The 17,566-nt window shown below is 36.3% G+C and overlaps 1 protein-coding gene and 1 pseudogene across 1 annotated transcript; one reads left to right on the top strand and one right to left on the bottom strand.

Moving 5' to 3' along the window:
- Nucleotides 1-9,588: 9,588 nt before the first annotated feature.
- Nucleotides 9,589-10,994, bottom strand: LOC149211042 (pathogenesis-related thaumatin-like protein 3.5). The gene is made up of 2 exons (XM_089399174.1): nucleotides 10,966-10,994; nucleotides 9,589-10,063 (listed from the first exon to the last, which is right to left on the bottom strand). The coding sequence occupies exons 1-2, from the start codon at nucleotides 10,992-10,994 to the stop codon at nucleotides 9,589-9,591; spliced, it is 504 nt and encodes a 167-aa protein (XP_089255300.1).
- A 230-nt stretch (nucleotides 10,995-11,224) lies between these two features.
- Nucleotides 11,225-11,926, top strand: LOC149211041 (ACT domain-containing protein ACR4 pseudogene; annotated as a pseudogene).
- The last annotated feature ends 5,640 nt before the right edge of the window (nucleotides 11,927-17,566 follow it).

Genomic DNA, 17,566 nt, shown 5'->3' with positions numbered 1-17,566 from the left:
CAGTTGTTATCCCTAGAAAAATATTGTGTTATGTGCGATTGAAATTATTCCTTCTTTGCTTAATTTTTTCATCGATCAATTTTGGTTTTCACTAATGCGTAGAGTAGATTCTTTTGTTTTGTTTTAGCATTTCACATAAGCTGTTGAATCTACAATAAAAATCTACAAATCCTTCTCCTCCCTCTTCTACACATTTGGAAATAACAAATGGTCAAATGTACCTAGCTTGTGTGTCTTGTAACAGTAGCGTCTATGGTTATATGGTGCAATGCTAACTAGTGTATAAATTATAGCTTCAAAACATGACTTCAAAGGGTTTTAAAGGGCTTCTTGTTGCTAGAAAACATGGGTTGACACCCTTCACAAGATATTTAAAAACTTACAAATTCTTATTGATCTCAATGTTGATCGACATTACAAAGAAATTCCCAAAACTCCCAGACTCTACATTTCTCCGCTCTCAGGTTGCAGCCATGTAGTCGAAGAGTGTTTTAGTCTATGTTATAATGATGCCATACAACTTAAACTTGTTTCTCACAAACATGGTTTTTGAATAAATCCTAGCCACCTATGGATATCAATGTATTTTCATATTATTTCTTCCATCAATAAGAATGGAAAGTCTATCCAATTTTTTATGTTCCTCTTGTCACTTCATTTGGAGAACCTTGGGTAATCTATGGCTACACCAAGGTTTGTTGGGAAGTCTCAATCATGGTCCTCTAGCAGGCTTAGAAAAAACATTCCACCATCATGTGCACAACCTATTTATTGCATCAACTTCTCCATCTCTCATTTATTCTCCATAAATGAATAAATGAATCCCTTTTCTTTTGCTCGTTACTTCACTTCCCCAAACATTCATTGCTTAACCAATCAATTAAACAAGCTGTGATAAGGTGTCCTTCCTCACTTGCCAAGTAACCTAAAACTCCACATTCCAACTATCACCTTTATTTTTCAATAAGGTCTACCCATTGTCTCTGTTAAACACACATGGGCAACCAGAAATATGAAAGATAAAACATGCAGTACATTTTTTATTAACAGGAGATATACATTTATAGTACATTATGTGACCGCTGGGTTTCACATCCCAAGGTCTCTTGGACTCCATTTGTCCATTCCGCTTCCACACTAACCCATTGAGGATTAGGTGTCCAACATTCCCCCCCTTAATCCGAAGGGTTATGTATGAGTCCAAGAAGAGAGCTGAAATACAAAATGTGCAAAAAATGCATGGCAGCACTAGGCTGAATGTGCTCTCTGAAATGTTGGTATAAAGGGCAGTGGTTTAAGGATGACCACCAACACTGGAACGCTTAGTGCAGTTCCCGGAACTCTTCCAAAACTGGCAAGAAACTGAAGTTTTCTGCTAGAGGAAGTGATCCTATTGTTTTAAAGAGGGAAACCTTCAACCATAAAAGGGAGGTCTCACCCCGCATAAAAGGTAAAACTTCAACCTGAAAAGGGAAGTCTCAATCTGTGATGGTTTAAGGATAACCAACAACTCTGGAATGCTAATGCAATTCCTGGAACTCTTCCAAAACTGGCAAGAAGCTGGAGTCTTCTGCTAGAGAAAGTGTTCTCAATTTTGTTCCTAGAATTCTTCTGAAACTGGCAAGAAGCTGAAGTCTTCTGCTAGAGGAAGTGTCCCAGATTGCCAACTGAAGGCATGTTCAGGCATCTTTGTCTCTGGCTACAACTCTGAAACTGGTGTGGCAGGTTGTGGCTCAGGCTCACTTGATGTGACTTTGAAGCTTGTAGATGACCATCATTTCCCCCCCTGTCAGATACAAGGTGAGATGATGGAGGAAAATCAACAGCAAGACTGTTCAATATTCTGGAACAAGTTCTGACATGTGTTTGGAATATCTTCTTGGCTGTTGATGCCCATTGCCAAGAAGCGATCCATCCAAGATGAATCTTTGTTCTTGTAGGACGTTTGTTTCTGAAGCATCTGTGTGAAGAATGACTAGTTTTATGAGAGTGCTTACATGGATGAAGATCAAAACAGTGATCTTTCAAATGGCCAACTCGGTCACAGTGTTAGCATTTCACAATCTGTTGTTGTTGCTGTGGAAGAGGGGTAGAATCTGGAACAGCTGGAGGTGAACTGTCATGAATGAATCCAGCACTCTGAAACTGAATGGGCTTGGCATAGTCTGGAATATGAAAGGACAAGTCCTTGTCATATCCAAGACCAGTTCTGTGCTTGTTGTGGACAAGCTGTTCCCAAGGTCTGATGATGGGCTTGGGAAGTGCAGACTGAGTTTCTGCATCTGCATGTACCACTGCTGCTTTATTTGAATGAACGGTAACATTATTGACTTGCTGCTGATGGGCGGTTGTCTCAATGTTCTGAACAGAAATAGATTCAGAATGATGACTCCACTATTGTAATTCTTCGTGCTGTAGTTGAGATTCAAGCTGCAAGAATTCAATCTGTTCTTGTGCATATTGTAGACATGTCTGAATTTTTGAGAGAGAGCCTTTGCTGATTTGTAATGTGTCATCAACAGTGGATTGTATAAGAGTTTTCATGAACTTTAATACTTCAGTAATTGTAGCCATTTTGCTCAATACAAATGCACCACTAGAAACTTGTTTTGGAGTGAAAATGTACCCTAAATAATCATAATGCTTGCAACAAATAGCAGGCAATCTGGTGCATATATTGCTGATATCACCCCAACAATTAAAGCAATCTTCTCATTAGAATCTGTTGAGAAAAACAAATTTGTTTGTTGCACATAAATTTATGCCCAAACTGCACAATAGGAACAAGCAACAACTTTAAATTGAATTGGATCTTTCAAATACTCCTTCACTTTCTCTGCCAGTGGAAAAGAATAGTCAATTTAAATAGCGACTGCTAATACATTCTTCTAACTATTGATAATAGCATGTGGAGCAGCTGCGATTGTGGGATTACAGATCGCTAGAGAAAGAGTTGTACATAATCTCATAAACTACAAATTTCTTGCTGTGGTGTGAAAATGATGGTCTCCCAGAACTATTCAGACACATGCATATGCCCAGTAGTTAATTCATGCATCATATGATACTCTGTCTTCAAAATAAAAATACCAGATATAGCCCAAAACAACCAACGCACAGTATATGGAGCCACACTAAAATGACCAATGCACATATACAAACCAACTGAATATTGCAATTTACAAGGGTTTCATAGCATAAATTCACCAACCGCTGATATGACTACCAATTAATCACCAACCGCTGAATTAATCACCAACCGCTGATATGACACATTACTCGCACATACCAGAAAACAAATTCCTCTTGTGGCAATGATATTAAAAGCTCTTGGTCGCTTTGTTTTCAATATAAGATGAGAAATGCCACCAAAAATCATTAAAAAGACAGGAGGTTTTCTTGCAATGCCTAGAAGAGAACAAGTTTGAAATGGAAACAAAGATGCCAAAGTAGCGGATGGCAGCATAAAGAGTCTGGTCTCTTTACAACACCCAGATGAACATTAATCCGTAGTCACATAGTACCAGCTGTAGTTCTTGCATCCTATCAAATCCACGCATCTTCCATTCAGACCGATGGAAGCAAATTCAATAAAAGCAATGGTTCTCCTTCATTGTGGATTGATTGACGCGCAAATACACATCACACAAATCTTTCAATTTATGCTAAAACTCATCTTCTTCCGCTCGTGCCAAGAGTCGAACTCGCCTTCTCTGATACAATCGCTATTCCAACAACCAACAAGTCAGCAAGGACCGCGACATTAGCTTGCCTTCCACGCTACAAGGAAGAAGAAACGAATATTTACCAGACACCATTCCATCGACCAACAAAAACTTCAACGTTCATGATATTAATGGATTTCGGCAATAAAAGGACTGACCAAACGCCATCAACATCTGAATACAGTCAATGCATAGCAGTACCAGTATGAGAGATGAAATGGGAGAAGGAAATGCTACTACCAGCGCCGATATGGGAGACGAAAAGGGAAAAGGATTAAATAATGGCAGAAGTGTCCTCAGACACATAATTTTATTAATCAGAAAAAATAATTACATAATTGATTTGCAAGAGCTTACACCCGAACAACCAAACACTCTTGCAATGAGCTATTTATAAGCTCCATGTCCTAACTACCTCTAATTATGGATCACTTATTAAATAACAAGTGTCCATTTACAATAAATGCTATTCAAACCAACTAGCTAACTAATCTCCTATAATAGAGCCTAAGATACGACACATTTGGAGAGTCATATCTAGTTACAACAATATGCTAATTCTAATCTCCATTAAATAATTAAACATTCTAGAATAATAATTATTAATTTAATATCTTAAATTAATAATTATTTTATTCTAATTTTATAACCTATGATAAAAATTGTATTTTTGGATCATCTAACATTCCCCCCTATGATCCAAAGATACATTACAACAAATACCAAGTTCATCCCTGAACTTAGTAAATTTTATTCTGCCAAGCGGTTTGGTGAAAATGTCGGAGATCTGATCTTCGGAAGGACAATAAACTGGTTTGAGGACATCTTTGGCAATGAGAGACCTGATATGATGATACTTGGTGTCCACATGCTTTGTCTTTGAATGAAAAACTGGGTTCTTGGCAAGTTTGATGGCTGACTGGCTGTCAATGAACAATGATGTAGCTTCTCCCGGAGAAATGCCCAAGTCCTGCAAAATTCGACGCAACCAAAAAATTTCACATGCTGCTTCCCATGCTGAAATGTACTCTGCTTCTGCTGAAGAAGTGGCCACTGTAGCTTGTTTTTTACAACTCCAAGATACTGCTGCTGATCCCATATTCATTAAATAACCTGATGTTGATGCTTGATCATCAATACTCCCAGCAAAGTCGGCATCAGAATATCCACCAAGTACAAAATTTTTAGTCTTTGTGTAAAGAAGACCAAAATCTTTTGTTCCTTGGATATATCGAAGAACTCTTTTGGCTGCATTCCAGTGGCTATCTCGTGGTTCCTACAAAAAAACGTGAAAGAATACTAATTGCATAAGATAGATCAGGACGAGTATTTGTCAAATAAATCAAGCTGCCAATCAACTGTCTGTAAGTTGTACTGTCCACCTTTTCCCCCCCTTCAAATTTTGAAAGTTTCAAGTTTTGCTCCATGGAGGTGAGAACGGGCTTGCAATCTTGCATGCCAAATCGCTGAAGGATCTCTGCGGCATACTTACTCTAAGAAATGAAAATATGATGTGGACGTTGGAAGACTTCAACTCCAAGATAGTAGTGAAGTAATCCCAAATCTGTCATCTTAAAACCTGCATGTAACTCCTTTTTTACCTGTGCAATATGATCATCATGATTGCCAGTGATGATCAAATCATCTACATACATAACAATAATTACCAGATATTTGCCTTGTTGTCGCACATACAAAGTATCATCGGATTCACTTTGTTGAAAACCAACTTTCTTAAGGTAATCATCCATCTTGGCATACCAGGCTCGGGGAGCTTGTTTTAACCCATATAAAGCCTTGATCAATTTGCAGACTTTATGTTCTTGTCCTTCCACTTCAAAACCTGGTGGTTGGGTCATATACACGTCCTCCTGTAAATCCCCGTTGAGAAAATCACTTTTCACATCCATTTGATGAACTTTCCATCCTTTTTGAGCGCCAATGCAAGTGTTAATCGGATGGTGTTCCATTTAGCTGTTGGAGCAAAAGTTTCTTCATAATCAATGCCTTCCTGCTGTGCAAAACCTTTTGCGACAAGTCGTGCTTTATACTTGTCAAGTTCACCCTTTTGATTATACTTAATTCTGTAAACCCATTTGCACCCTATGGGTTTAACATTTGCTGGACAATCAACAAGTTTCCAAGTGTTATTATCAATTACTGCTTGATATTCTTCAACCATAGCCTATTGCCATTCTTTATGTTTTACTGCCTCTTTGTATGTGGAAGGTTCAGTAAAATCATTTGCTATTAAGGCAAAATTGCCTTCACTTCTATGTGTCCTTCTGGTGCCAGTTTTATTCTGTTCATCAGGCTTTACATCTTTCAAAAGTTGAATTGCCCATTTCGGAAGTTGGTGCTCACTTGTTTGTGCTTCTATAAAGTCCCCATCATTGTAAAGAGGATTAATATAAACTGATGTACGTCGTTCAGGTGAAGAATGTGGAGACTCACTGTCTGAAGAACTGCTGCTGCTTGGAGATGCGGATGAACTGCTAGAAGACCCAGATGATGTTGTTGATGTAGATGGACTGGATGACTCATCTTCAGAGGAAGGAAAATCAAGTTCATACCAATTTGGTGAAGTTGGTTGACTTTGCATTTTTCCATTTCTTTTACTTCCCTTAGTTTCTAATTTGTGAAGAAGAGTTTCAATTTCTTCAGCACTCTTACTCTCTGTTTCATCAAAAATGACATCCCTGCTCACAATGAATTTTCCATTGGTCAAAAGACGATACCCTTTCTTCTCATCAGAATAGCCAATCATTGTGCATTTTAAACTTCTTGAGTCAAGCTTAGTTCGTTTTTCTTTCGGAACTAAGGCATAACACACTGACCCAAAAACTCGAAGATGTTTAACTCGAGGTTTGAAACCAAACCAAGCTTCATAAGGTGTGATTCCGTCTAAAGAAGCAGTTGGAGATCTGTTTCTTAAGTAGACAGTTGTATGTATTGCTTCCGCCCAATATGTTGGACTTAACCTCTTGAAGGTTAACATGGATCTCGCCATTCCTAACAAAGTGCGGTTCATTCTTTCGACTACTCCATTTTGCTGTGGAGTGTAAACATTAGTAAGATGTCGTCTTATGCCATTTTCACTGCAATAATTTTTGAATTCATTTGAAGTGAATTCTCCCCCATTATCCGTCCTGAGAGTACTTATCTTTTCTTTGACTTCATTTTCAACAAGTTGGCGAAAAATTTTAAACTTATCAAATGCTTCTGACTTGTTCTTCAAGAAGTAAACCCAAGTCATTCTGTTGAAATCATCAATGAATAGTAAAAAATACTTGCAACCACCAAATGAGGTTTGTAGTGGACCACAAACATCACTGTGAACTAGTTGTAGCCGCCTGTTTGCACGCCATGAACTTGTTGGAAAACTTTCTCGATTTTGTTTGCCATAAATGCAAGCTTCACATTTTGCATTTTCCCTTTTGAATGTGGGAAGTCCTTTAACCATTCCTTGTTTCTGCAATTGAGAAAGACTCTCAAAATTCAAATGTCCATATCTTACATGCCATAGTCTGATAGGTGAAATACCTGTAGTCACTGCCCCTGCAAAATCAGAATGCCTTGGAATAACTGTCCCTTTCATCCGTAACAGTTTTCCATCTTCATAACCTGTCATAACTGTTTTCAAGTTCTGTTTCACTAAATTAATCTTCACTAAACCATCTTCCATAATCACTTGATGTCCTGCTTGTCGAATCGTGACTAAAGAGAGCAAATTTTTCTTGAAACTAGGTACATACCATACATTGGAAATCAATTTTTCTCCAATGTCTGGGAGAAAAACTTTCACTACTCCTTTTCCATAAGGAGTATGTTTGGTAGCATCAGCAAGAAAAATTGAATTAAGTTGGCATTCTTGAAAATTCCAGAAAAAATCACGTCGACATGTCATGTGCTGAGTTGCCCCGGAATCCAAGATCCAAGCATCTTCATAGTCACTTCTAAGATGAGATGAAATTTGTGATGCTGGTGAGGAAGTAAACACATATTCTGAGTTATCTTCATCTTGATCATTTGCAAATTGTGCTGAATGCTGCTGAAACTTGGGAATTTTATTAAGTGAAGTTCGACAATCTTCAGCATAATGGCCAACTTTGTTACATCTTCGACATACAATTTGACTTAAGTCTCTTCCTCGTCTTGAAGATTGTCCTCTGCCTCTGCTTTGACCTCTATTTGGAGATTGTCCTCTACCTTGACTATTATATCCTTGTGCTTGAAAATTGCCTCTTCCTTGGTTGTTTCCTCTACCTTGAAAATTATTTCTTCCTCCTCTGTTAAAATTGTTGCCTTTGCTTTGGCTTCGACCTCGATTATGTGCTACTTGATTCTGATTCCATCTGCCTCTTCCTCGAGAACTATCTGCTGATGACTTACTTGTGCTGGCTTCTGTGAGAAAAACATCTTCACCAACTTTCTTCTTCTTCCCAAAAGTTTTATCATGTTGCATTAACATTTCACAAAGTTCATCAAACTTTAGTTTTTCTAATTTCCCAGTTACTTGTAAAGTTTCTAAAAAATGCGTATAGGAATAAGGAAGCCCAACAATTACAATTGTGACCATAAAGCTATCATCAATTTCGGGAAAACCAACATTAATAATTTCCTGCTTAATATTCTTAAGTCTGGAGAGATATTCAAGAATATCACCATCTTCAGTTAATTTTTGTTGCAACAATTTTAACTGTAGATCAACCTTCTTTGATTCTGGCTAAGTATCAAAGAGGTCTTTAAAAGTTTTCAAGGCAGTCCATGCATCTGTGGCATTCTCTATATGTACATACATTCCATCATTCACAGACGATTTAATGAGAGCTAAGGCTTTAGCATTCTTGATTTCCCATTTTGCCAGTGGATCTGCATATGTGGGTTTATTCGGCTTAACATCTCCATCACATATTCCTTGCCATAATTCATTGTAAATGAGTGTGCTTTCAATAAGACAATGCCACGTTTTATAAGATTTGGTGCCTTCAAGTTTGTCGGAATCAGAAAATAAGTTAATCAACTTAGACATTTTTAGCGATGAAGAGACGCACCAAGAAGCAGAACAGAAAGGACAAGATAGTCAACACAACACACCACGCGAAAAACACGATCTATCGGGGCTTGGCCTTGACCCTCGAATAGTCGTCAAAACAGGAGAATATTGATTGAGCTCTGCACTTGGCTCTAGGCAATTTCTCAAATTTTTACAGGGCAACTTTCAAAATTTGGCTTTTTACAATGGTGCTTTGCACAATCTGGTAAAAAAAAATTTACCCCCCCTCAAAGTAAAATTACTTTGAGTTACATTTATCTCCTTCGAAAAATTACAAAAATAACAAACTCCTTATTGCTCCAAAAAATTACAATCACCTTAACAAATGTTACAAGACCCTTATTACTCCAATAACAATAAATTCCCAAAATTACAAATCATTAGATCTCTCCAAACTTATCACTCCATTACATAAGGAATTAGAAATACTCCTTATGTCTCCTTAAAATTCCATAAGGACTTTATAAACACTCTTTAAAAAAGCCTTTACATACTTCCCATTAAAAATAATTATTAAAACTTTATGAAATCACTTGAATTCACGTTTCTGGAAATGCACTTTTTCCACACAAAACCTTTAAAATATTACTCCACTAAGAGTGCTTAAAAAAAGGTGACTTTGGCGATTTGATCTACGAGCAGGAGAAAGCTCGAATCATTTGAGGATGGCATTCTTTCCTGCATGCAAACCTTCTCCAAACTGGAGCAACCGTCCTCCAACACAAGAGCCTCTATGTAGCCACGCAGCACTCCAACAATACTGTAGTTGTTGTGTTGAATGCGATTTTACAACAGCGACGCATGTTTTTAGAACAAACCGTTGCACGTCGCTATCACACTCCCGACCTTCCGAGCTGTCAATTCTTTGGGACACACCGTATTCACGTCAGCTATGCACTCCATGGTGTCGCAGGGGAGGGGGGTGCTGACATCATCCACAGGAGAACTCAGAACCACCGACACTGGAAGATTGTACCCACTCTCCAACGTAACATAATACGTGTCCGGCTTCGCTATTCCGCCCAGAAATTCGAACTCGACTTTCGTGGTTGCGGTGACATCGACACTGATGTTGGTGCACTGAAAAGTTCCTCCACAGTCCCTGGTATCACAGCTTCCGAGGCCCTGGAAATTGAACCTGCAATCAGTCCTCCCCCAAATGTATCCAGACCAGAACGGATCCGCGTTCCATGAATATGACTTCCCTGCTTTCAATTCTCCAGGGATTGGCACAGCATCATCGGCTGACCTCGCTCGCTCCTCACCAAGAGAAACAGGAAACCTTCAATGCTCTCAGCACACAGAGAGAGAAAAAAAAATTTAACACCGGATTTATAAAGTTTAAATCGATACACAGGCCAGCGCCGATTTCTACAAACAAGAAATGGATCGAATCAACCTCGAGACAGCTGGCAGAGACAATGACAATCTTTCCGCCGGATTATGGCACCGATCTAACCTCTAGCAAACAATCTCGTTCATTTCTTCAACGCTTGCAATATTACACTCAATTAAAAAAGATACCATCCAACTTTACATTAAATTCCAGCAAGGGCGTATGATCCAGCATTAAAGAATTAATAGAATCATTTCGCAGATTAAAATTCTAAGAATTTTTTTTTGTTTGTTGAACACAAAACTGGACAATTTCATACCAATGATTTGCTGGCCAACTGAATGGAGTTTTCCAGGACTTTGTTGAGCTGAAATCTCCTCGAATCCACTACAGCATTACTAGAGCTCTGATACCACAATAATGGCAGAAGTGTCCTCAGACACATAATTTTATTAATCAGAAAAAATAATTACATAATTGATTTGCAAGAGCTTACACCCGAACAACCAAACACTCTTGCAATGAGCTATTTATAAGCTCCATGTCCTAACTACCTCTAATTATGGATCACTTATTAAATATCAAGTGTCCATTTACAATAAATGTTATTCAAACCAACTAGCTAACTAATCTCCTATAATAGAGCCTAAGATACGACACATTTGGAGAGTCATATCTAGTTACAACAATATGCTAATTCTAAAAATCTCCATTAAATAATTAAACATTCTAGAATAATAATTATTAATTTAATATCTTAAATTAATAATTATTTTATTCTAATTTTATAACCTATGATAAAAATTGTATTTTTGGATCATCTAACATTAAACAGTGTTCAAATATACCATGACCGGACAGCGTTCAAATATACCATGTTAAACAACGTTCAAATATACCATGTTAAAAAGCGTTCAAATATACCATGACCAGACAACGTTCAAATATACCTTGACCAACGTTCATGGTTTATCAACGCACCGAACAACATTCCAGGGAGACTTTGACAGAAGCCCAAATTATCAAATCCTCACAGGTTTTCTGTCAGAAATGGACTGGAGTTCTTCTTTGGGCATGAACAATGAATATGAGAAGCTTGTAATATGAATGAATACGCCGAGGGTTGTCATTGATAACGCCGTATGTGAAAATACAACACTAGTGAAGGTGGACAGTGCAAACAAGTATGGTATTCTCTTGGAGGCTGTTCAAGTGCTGACAGACTTGAACCTTAATATCAACAAGGCTTATGTTTCTTCCATTGGGAGATGGTTCATGGATGTTTTCCATGTCACAGACGAAAATGGCAACAAACTTACAGATGAAGGCGTAATTGGATACTTTGAGAAGACGCTGGCAACGAACTCTTGCATTCTGCCCTCATTTGGAAAATCAGCAGGCTTGGAGGTAGAAGCCGATCGACATACAGTAATTGAATTAACAAGCGCAGACCGTCCAGGGTTACTATCCGAAATATTTGCGGTTCTCAGCGACCTAGATTGTAACATTGTGGAGGCTGAGGTGTGGACTCATAATAGGAGGGTTGCGTGTCTAGTTTCCGTTACTGATGAGGAAACAGGGGCTCCAATTGAAGACGGACAAAAGATTTCTAAAATTGAAGAGCTCTTGCAAAACGTAATGAGAGGAAACAGCAAAATCCGAGGTGCTAAAATGGTGGTGTCACGGGGATTCACTCTCAACCTGGGGATTCAATCTCAGGTCAGTGGAACAATAATGAGTCGCAGGGGAATAATGAGTCAGAGCTGCCAGGATTCTCTATTGGTTAGTGGGCGCAGAGAACGCAGATAAAATATGGCTGATAAGATTTTAGAATAGAGAATTTAAGTCGCAAATTATTATGACTGAGTAGATTCAGAATGGCAGAGAGAGGCCAAAAATGGTGCTGGAGAAATGACAGGTTGCAGCGAAAATTTAGCTGAGAAAATATTCCTGAAATGATCTGCACATAAGGGCCATATAACAAATGGCTCAAAATAATTATGCAGGGCAAGAATACGCCTGCTCTGATACCATGTTAAACACAGATGGGCAACCAGAAATATGAAAGATAAAACATGCAGTACATTTTTTATTAACAAGAGATATACATTTATAGTACATTATGTGATCGTTGGGTTTCACATCCCAAGGTCTCTTGGACTCCTTTTGTCCATTCAGCTTCCACACTAACCCATTGAGGATTAGGTGTCCAACAGTCTCTTTTACCTTACATCATGCTTCCACGATGATTTGTGGGTACCTCACCTCATTCTCCATTCATGCACGCCATATAAATCTCTACAACCATTGATTTGGAGGAGGGAGATTTGGTGATTAGTGGAAATGAAAGTCTTTCAAAATATCATATCTATTCTTGAAAACATTTCAATAATGATTAATATTGAAGGGAGTGAATGGACCAGATTAAAATCTAGCTCCATTATCACTGAACTATATTGAACATCCTCCACTATGGTCCAACCAATAAAAAACTTTAAAAGCTTAATGGGTGTGTAGGATCACTATAAAGACACAAGAGATGCTCCCACATCCAATAGGGGAATTTTAAGGTCTAAAATGGGCCTCCTAAGAAAAATGTACAACCAAAATAAACTTTATAAGAACCAATAGGATTCAAGGTGATGATTTCAACCATGGGGGATGATTCACCATTTTTGGAGTAAAAAAGTAAAAATATTAAAAAAGAATAAAATAATAAAACTACTTTCCAACTTCTACTTTCAACTTATCTCACTAAGATTTTACTCAAATTTTGAGTGGGAGTACTCGTTGGATGCAAAATTTAATTCCTCATCCAAGGAGTAGCCATGTTGCATACTTTCGATGGACCCTGCTACACGAAAATTTTGAAATAAATGAAAAAATGTGATTGCAATCACATTTTTCATGTATTTCTCATTTTTCATGTATCAAAGTCCATATAAAGTATGCAACATGGGTACTCCTTTGATCATGAATAAAATTATGCACCCAACAATTGTTTTCGCTCGAAATTTAAGTAAACCCATAGGGAGATAAGTTGAAAATATGAGTTGAAAAAATAGTTTTTTCTTTTCTCCCTCTAAAATTTGATGATGTAATCTAATCTTATTTGATTATTTCTACTATTATTTTATAATTTCCTTAGGAGGCCCATTTTAGACCTCAAAATTCCCCTAATGATACTCCCTTGGTAAAAAGAAAAGTGTGTTTTTCCTCGCAAAATTGGTGTGTAATTCATGCAATCATTTCTTGGCTTGACCTAACTCTTCTTTTGAGATACAAGTGACTTCTTCCAATCTCTTACCTTCCCAAATAAATAGATATTCTTTGGCATTCTAACTTTGAGATCTACTTTATAATATTTCTTCTAATATCTTTGTAATCTCTTCACTTTCTTGCTCTAAAATTTCCTCTTTCCACTAAGTAATATGCTCATATTCATCTATAACACCCTCTTAGCATTTATACAAACTTACCACATTGATTGTTGGTGAGATATCCAATCCTTTTGGAAATTCCATCAAATAAGAATTGTTTGAAATTTTCTTCAAGATCTTATAAGACCATGCCTTTTCCATCATTGGTGTGTTATATGTTCCTCTCAATAACCTTTCCTTCTGCATATGTGCTAACACATAGCCTCAATTGAGTTTTCTCTCTCTTGTTTTATCAATCCTTTGCTTTTATCCATAGATGCTCCAATGTCATTGTTTTTGCACTTATGTATGCTTTTCCTTCATATCCTATGCACAAGACTCCACATCTGCACTCTTTGTTCATTCTTTAAGAAAGGTTTCCAAATCTATCACCCTTTAGTGATCTCCATTCATAATTTGGAAAGGATTATTTCTCATATATTGTTCACTAAATTATTGTATGAAAATTTTCATTGTTTCAAAACCATATTTCATTGTTTTGATATTTCTCCTACTTAACATATTAATATACTTTCAAGAATATATTTTTCAATACCCGATTTTCCCATCAGTTTCTAAATGATATGCAGAATTGAACTACAATATCATTTCCATTTTGTTTCACAAGGTTCTCCAGAAGTGATTAATGAATGTGTTTTTCCTATTTGAAGTTATCCTTATTGCAAAACTATGCAAACAAACTATCTCTATATCATAAACCAACTATGTTCAATGCATCATTAGTTTTTTTACATGGAACAAAAGCTAGAAATTTCAAGAAACTATCTACAACTACATAGATAGTATCATTACCTCTCTGGATTACTGAAAATCCCAACACAAAATCCATTTTAATATTTTCTTGTGGAACATTCAAAATTGATATTAGCTTGTAAAATCTAGTGTTGTATATTTTTCCCTTTGCATGTTGGTAATTTCTACAGATTTCAATTTGTTATAAATAGTAAGAATGGGGTGAATCAATATTCCCTTTCATTGGTTAATTTTAATTTTTAGAGCATTCAAATTAATATTAACATTAGTTCAAGCATAAATCAACATCACATCACATGGACAGTAAACAAAACCATTCAACAATGCACAACATCAAGGCAATACACAAGAGGTTTTTCAGTGGAAACCCTTCCCTGAGAAAAACCATTCAACACTTCTTAATATTTGTCTTTAATTATTTACATTGATTAGGAATCTCCAACTTCTAAATTTATCAGCACCAACGAAAAGAATGCTCTAAAACCTCGTTTACCAGCTCTAACTGGAAAGATGCTCCAACACTTTGGTTTACACGTTCCAACCTAAAGGATGTTGCAACACCCTATTTACCAGCTCCAACTAGAAGCTTGATGCTCCAATGCCTGTGCAGTCTCCAACGTACCCTAGCACCACCCTACCACCCTAAAGTATTCTCAGGTTTCAACTTAAAGGAGATTCCACTCTCCTGCCTTGCACCACCCTGTCACCCTATTTAGCAAGTAGACCATGTTTCACAATTTTCAGACTAGATCCACTTATGCTTGATATCAATATAAAACAAATTGTAAAACAATTTCTGCTCAATAATAAAATTTTCTTCTACTTAAGATATTAAACCCTAGCTTCATAAACTTTTGTTCAAATTACATCAACATGTCATCAATCATCCTAGTTCAATAATACTTTAAACATATGGTCATAATCTTGGTTCAATAAGAAAATTAGAAGCACTATGAATCCTGACACATATCATCTACCAATAGCACTATGAGACCTTATCATTGATCAATAATCACTACGAAAAGCACAAACCTCAATCAAAACCTAACTCTGACCATTTATATATCCAACTGACAAACTTCAGCAATAGTATCATACATACATCAATAGTATCTCAATCAACTCACCAATGAGATCAGAACTTAGTTGCATACAACTCCGGCTCAACCCTAGAAACTCATTATACTCTATCCCATAATCTAGAACTTTGTCAACATCATAATTTGAATGATTCACTGCCAAAACCTTAGCAACGACATGAATCAATCAAGTAGCATAAGTTCTTTGCATCTCATGGCATACAAGGCAATGTTCATTATATGATCATTATTACTAACTCAACCTGCATATAAAAATATAAATCCTTGATAATTCCAACCAAGAGAAACATTTGAAATGTCATCATCGCATAGATATCCCTGAAACTAGCCAATCAGAACAATAAGAGGTTTTTCTAATAACAAAGACAAAATATACCATGTTTTCAATGTGTCACTATTGTATTTGAGCTAGTGATGCAATATATCATTGTTGTATCTAAGATTCCTTCAAAGTGTTGATGCAATATGTACCTTAGTTTCCTTTGAAGTGTTGATGAAACATGTCACTTTTGATGCCTTCAATGTGTCGGTCCTTCTAATGTTGAGTCTCTGTAGTTCTCAAGGCAATCCAAATCACACAATCTGATCAATTCAACCTCATGTGCATTGAATCCTTAACTCCAAACTAACTCTGATAAATCTACAATTAGAATGGATATATCACAACTAAACCTTAGTGTACATACCTTACAATCAGGATCAACAGATCTTCAAATCATATAATAGTTTATGCCAACATGAAGAAAAATATTTTAGCACTGATTTTGAACCTTATCTAACCCATGCGACAACCTCAAGAATACTTTGTTCTAGACCTTAACCTTGTGCCCTTAGAATAATATTTAACCTCAGAGACTAGTCATAATACCTCATAAATTGGGGCACAAATCATTGACAATTAGTGATTAGGGATGTCATACACATTGTATCATACAAGCATATTAGAGTATGCCCTACCACATGGCCAAAAATATCAGGATGTCTTCAAATCAGAATACATGGATTAAACCCTCAAATGTTGCCTCAAATTATCACAACTTGTAACCAAGAAACATTGAGTTGACTAACAATTTTTTCTCTAGCACATGGATCAAAATATATCTCAATGTGCTTGGGTTTTATTCCCTAAAGGCGCTGAATAATATGCGCATAATATGATCCAATATTTTCTTTAGAACAGAGGCCAAATGCCTTGGACAAAAGGAGATGACAATTTTTCTTTTGATTCTACCTTCAATCTTGCCCTACATATGTGTCTGAACTGCTCAAAAAATGATTAGAGATTTTCCCTAACAGAGGACTCAAACGATTCCACAAGAAAACTGAGATCAAGGTCAAGGAAGAGGCCTCAAATTATTGATTATGCTCAAAGGTTTTCCACTTGTAAAACAAGAATTCCAAAACCCAACGAAACCCATATCAAAGATACAAACCATAAACCAAAGACTTAATCAGAAATTGACCTCCAACGCAAGATGTTTAGGACTATTCCATGGCCGTAGATATGTCTTACATCAATTAAGCATACAATGCACATTCTTGTAAGGGAAACAAGTTCCTTTATCTAGATCATGAAGATGGATCATTTGAAGGAGATGACTTACAAATTAGAGGGAGTATTTAAATTTTGAATTTTATTTTTGGAGGAAAAACCCTCATTCAATTTGGTGTATTCTAACTAGGTGGATCGAAATACACCATGTGGATTTAATTTTACCATAGAAAAATCACTTTCACTGTGAAAAATACTTTAGTAAACCATTTTTATTAAATTATTTTCTGATTTAAATAAAAAAAACCCATGCGAATGATTAGATAAATCATTATTTATTTAATTTTCTCTAGGAATTATTATTAAATAATTATTTAATAAATATTCCTTGTCCCTTTTGACTCAATCCCTTAGGAATATTTAAATAAATCATTATGTATTTGAATTTCCTTATTTATGTTATTAGAATAATTATTAAATCACTATTTAATAATTATTTTGATTTCACACCTTTCTTGTTTCTCGTGAAATAGTTAATAAATCATTTTATTTGTTAATTATTTCTAAATAAAGGAATTTAACCATTTTAAATTTCTTTTCCCTCTCCAATAAATATAATAAAGTATTCCAAGCAGTTAGATCTGAATTTGGTCACTAATAATTT

The sequence above is a fragment of the Pinus tabuliformis genome, chromosome 1_2 (genome assembly GCF_031772625.1).
Source record: "Pinus tabuliformis cultivar Carrire ecotype Pingquan chromosome 1_2, CPIR1, whole genome shotgun sequence".
NCBI classification, from domain to species: Eukaryota; Viridiplantae; Streptophyta; class Pinopsida; order Pinales; family Pinaceae; genus Pinus; species Pinus tabuliformis.
Note: the sequence above shows the minus strand (reverse complement) of the source record. Positions and strands in the feature narration are given on the sequence as shown.

Excerpts from the sequence above, each read along its gene's own strand:
- LOC149211042 (XM_089399174.1), bottom strand. The coding sequence starts at position 10,994 with ATGGTATATTTGAACGCTGTCCGGTCATG. Across the intron at positions 10,064-10,965 it reads TTGAACGCTGTCCGGTCATG|GTTTCCTGTTTCTCTTGGTG; the intron begins GTATATTTGAAC and ends AGAGCATTGAAG.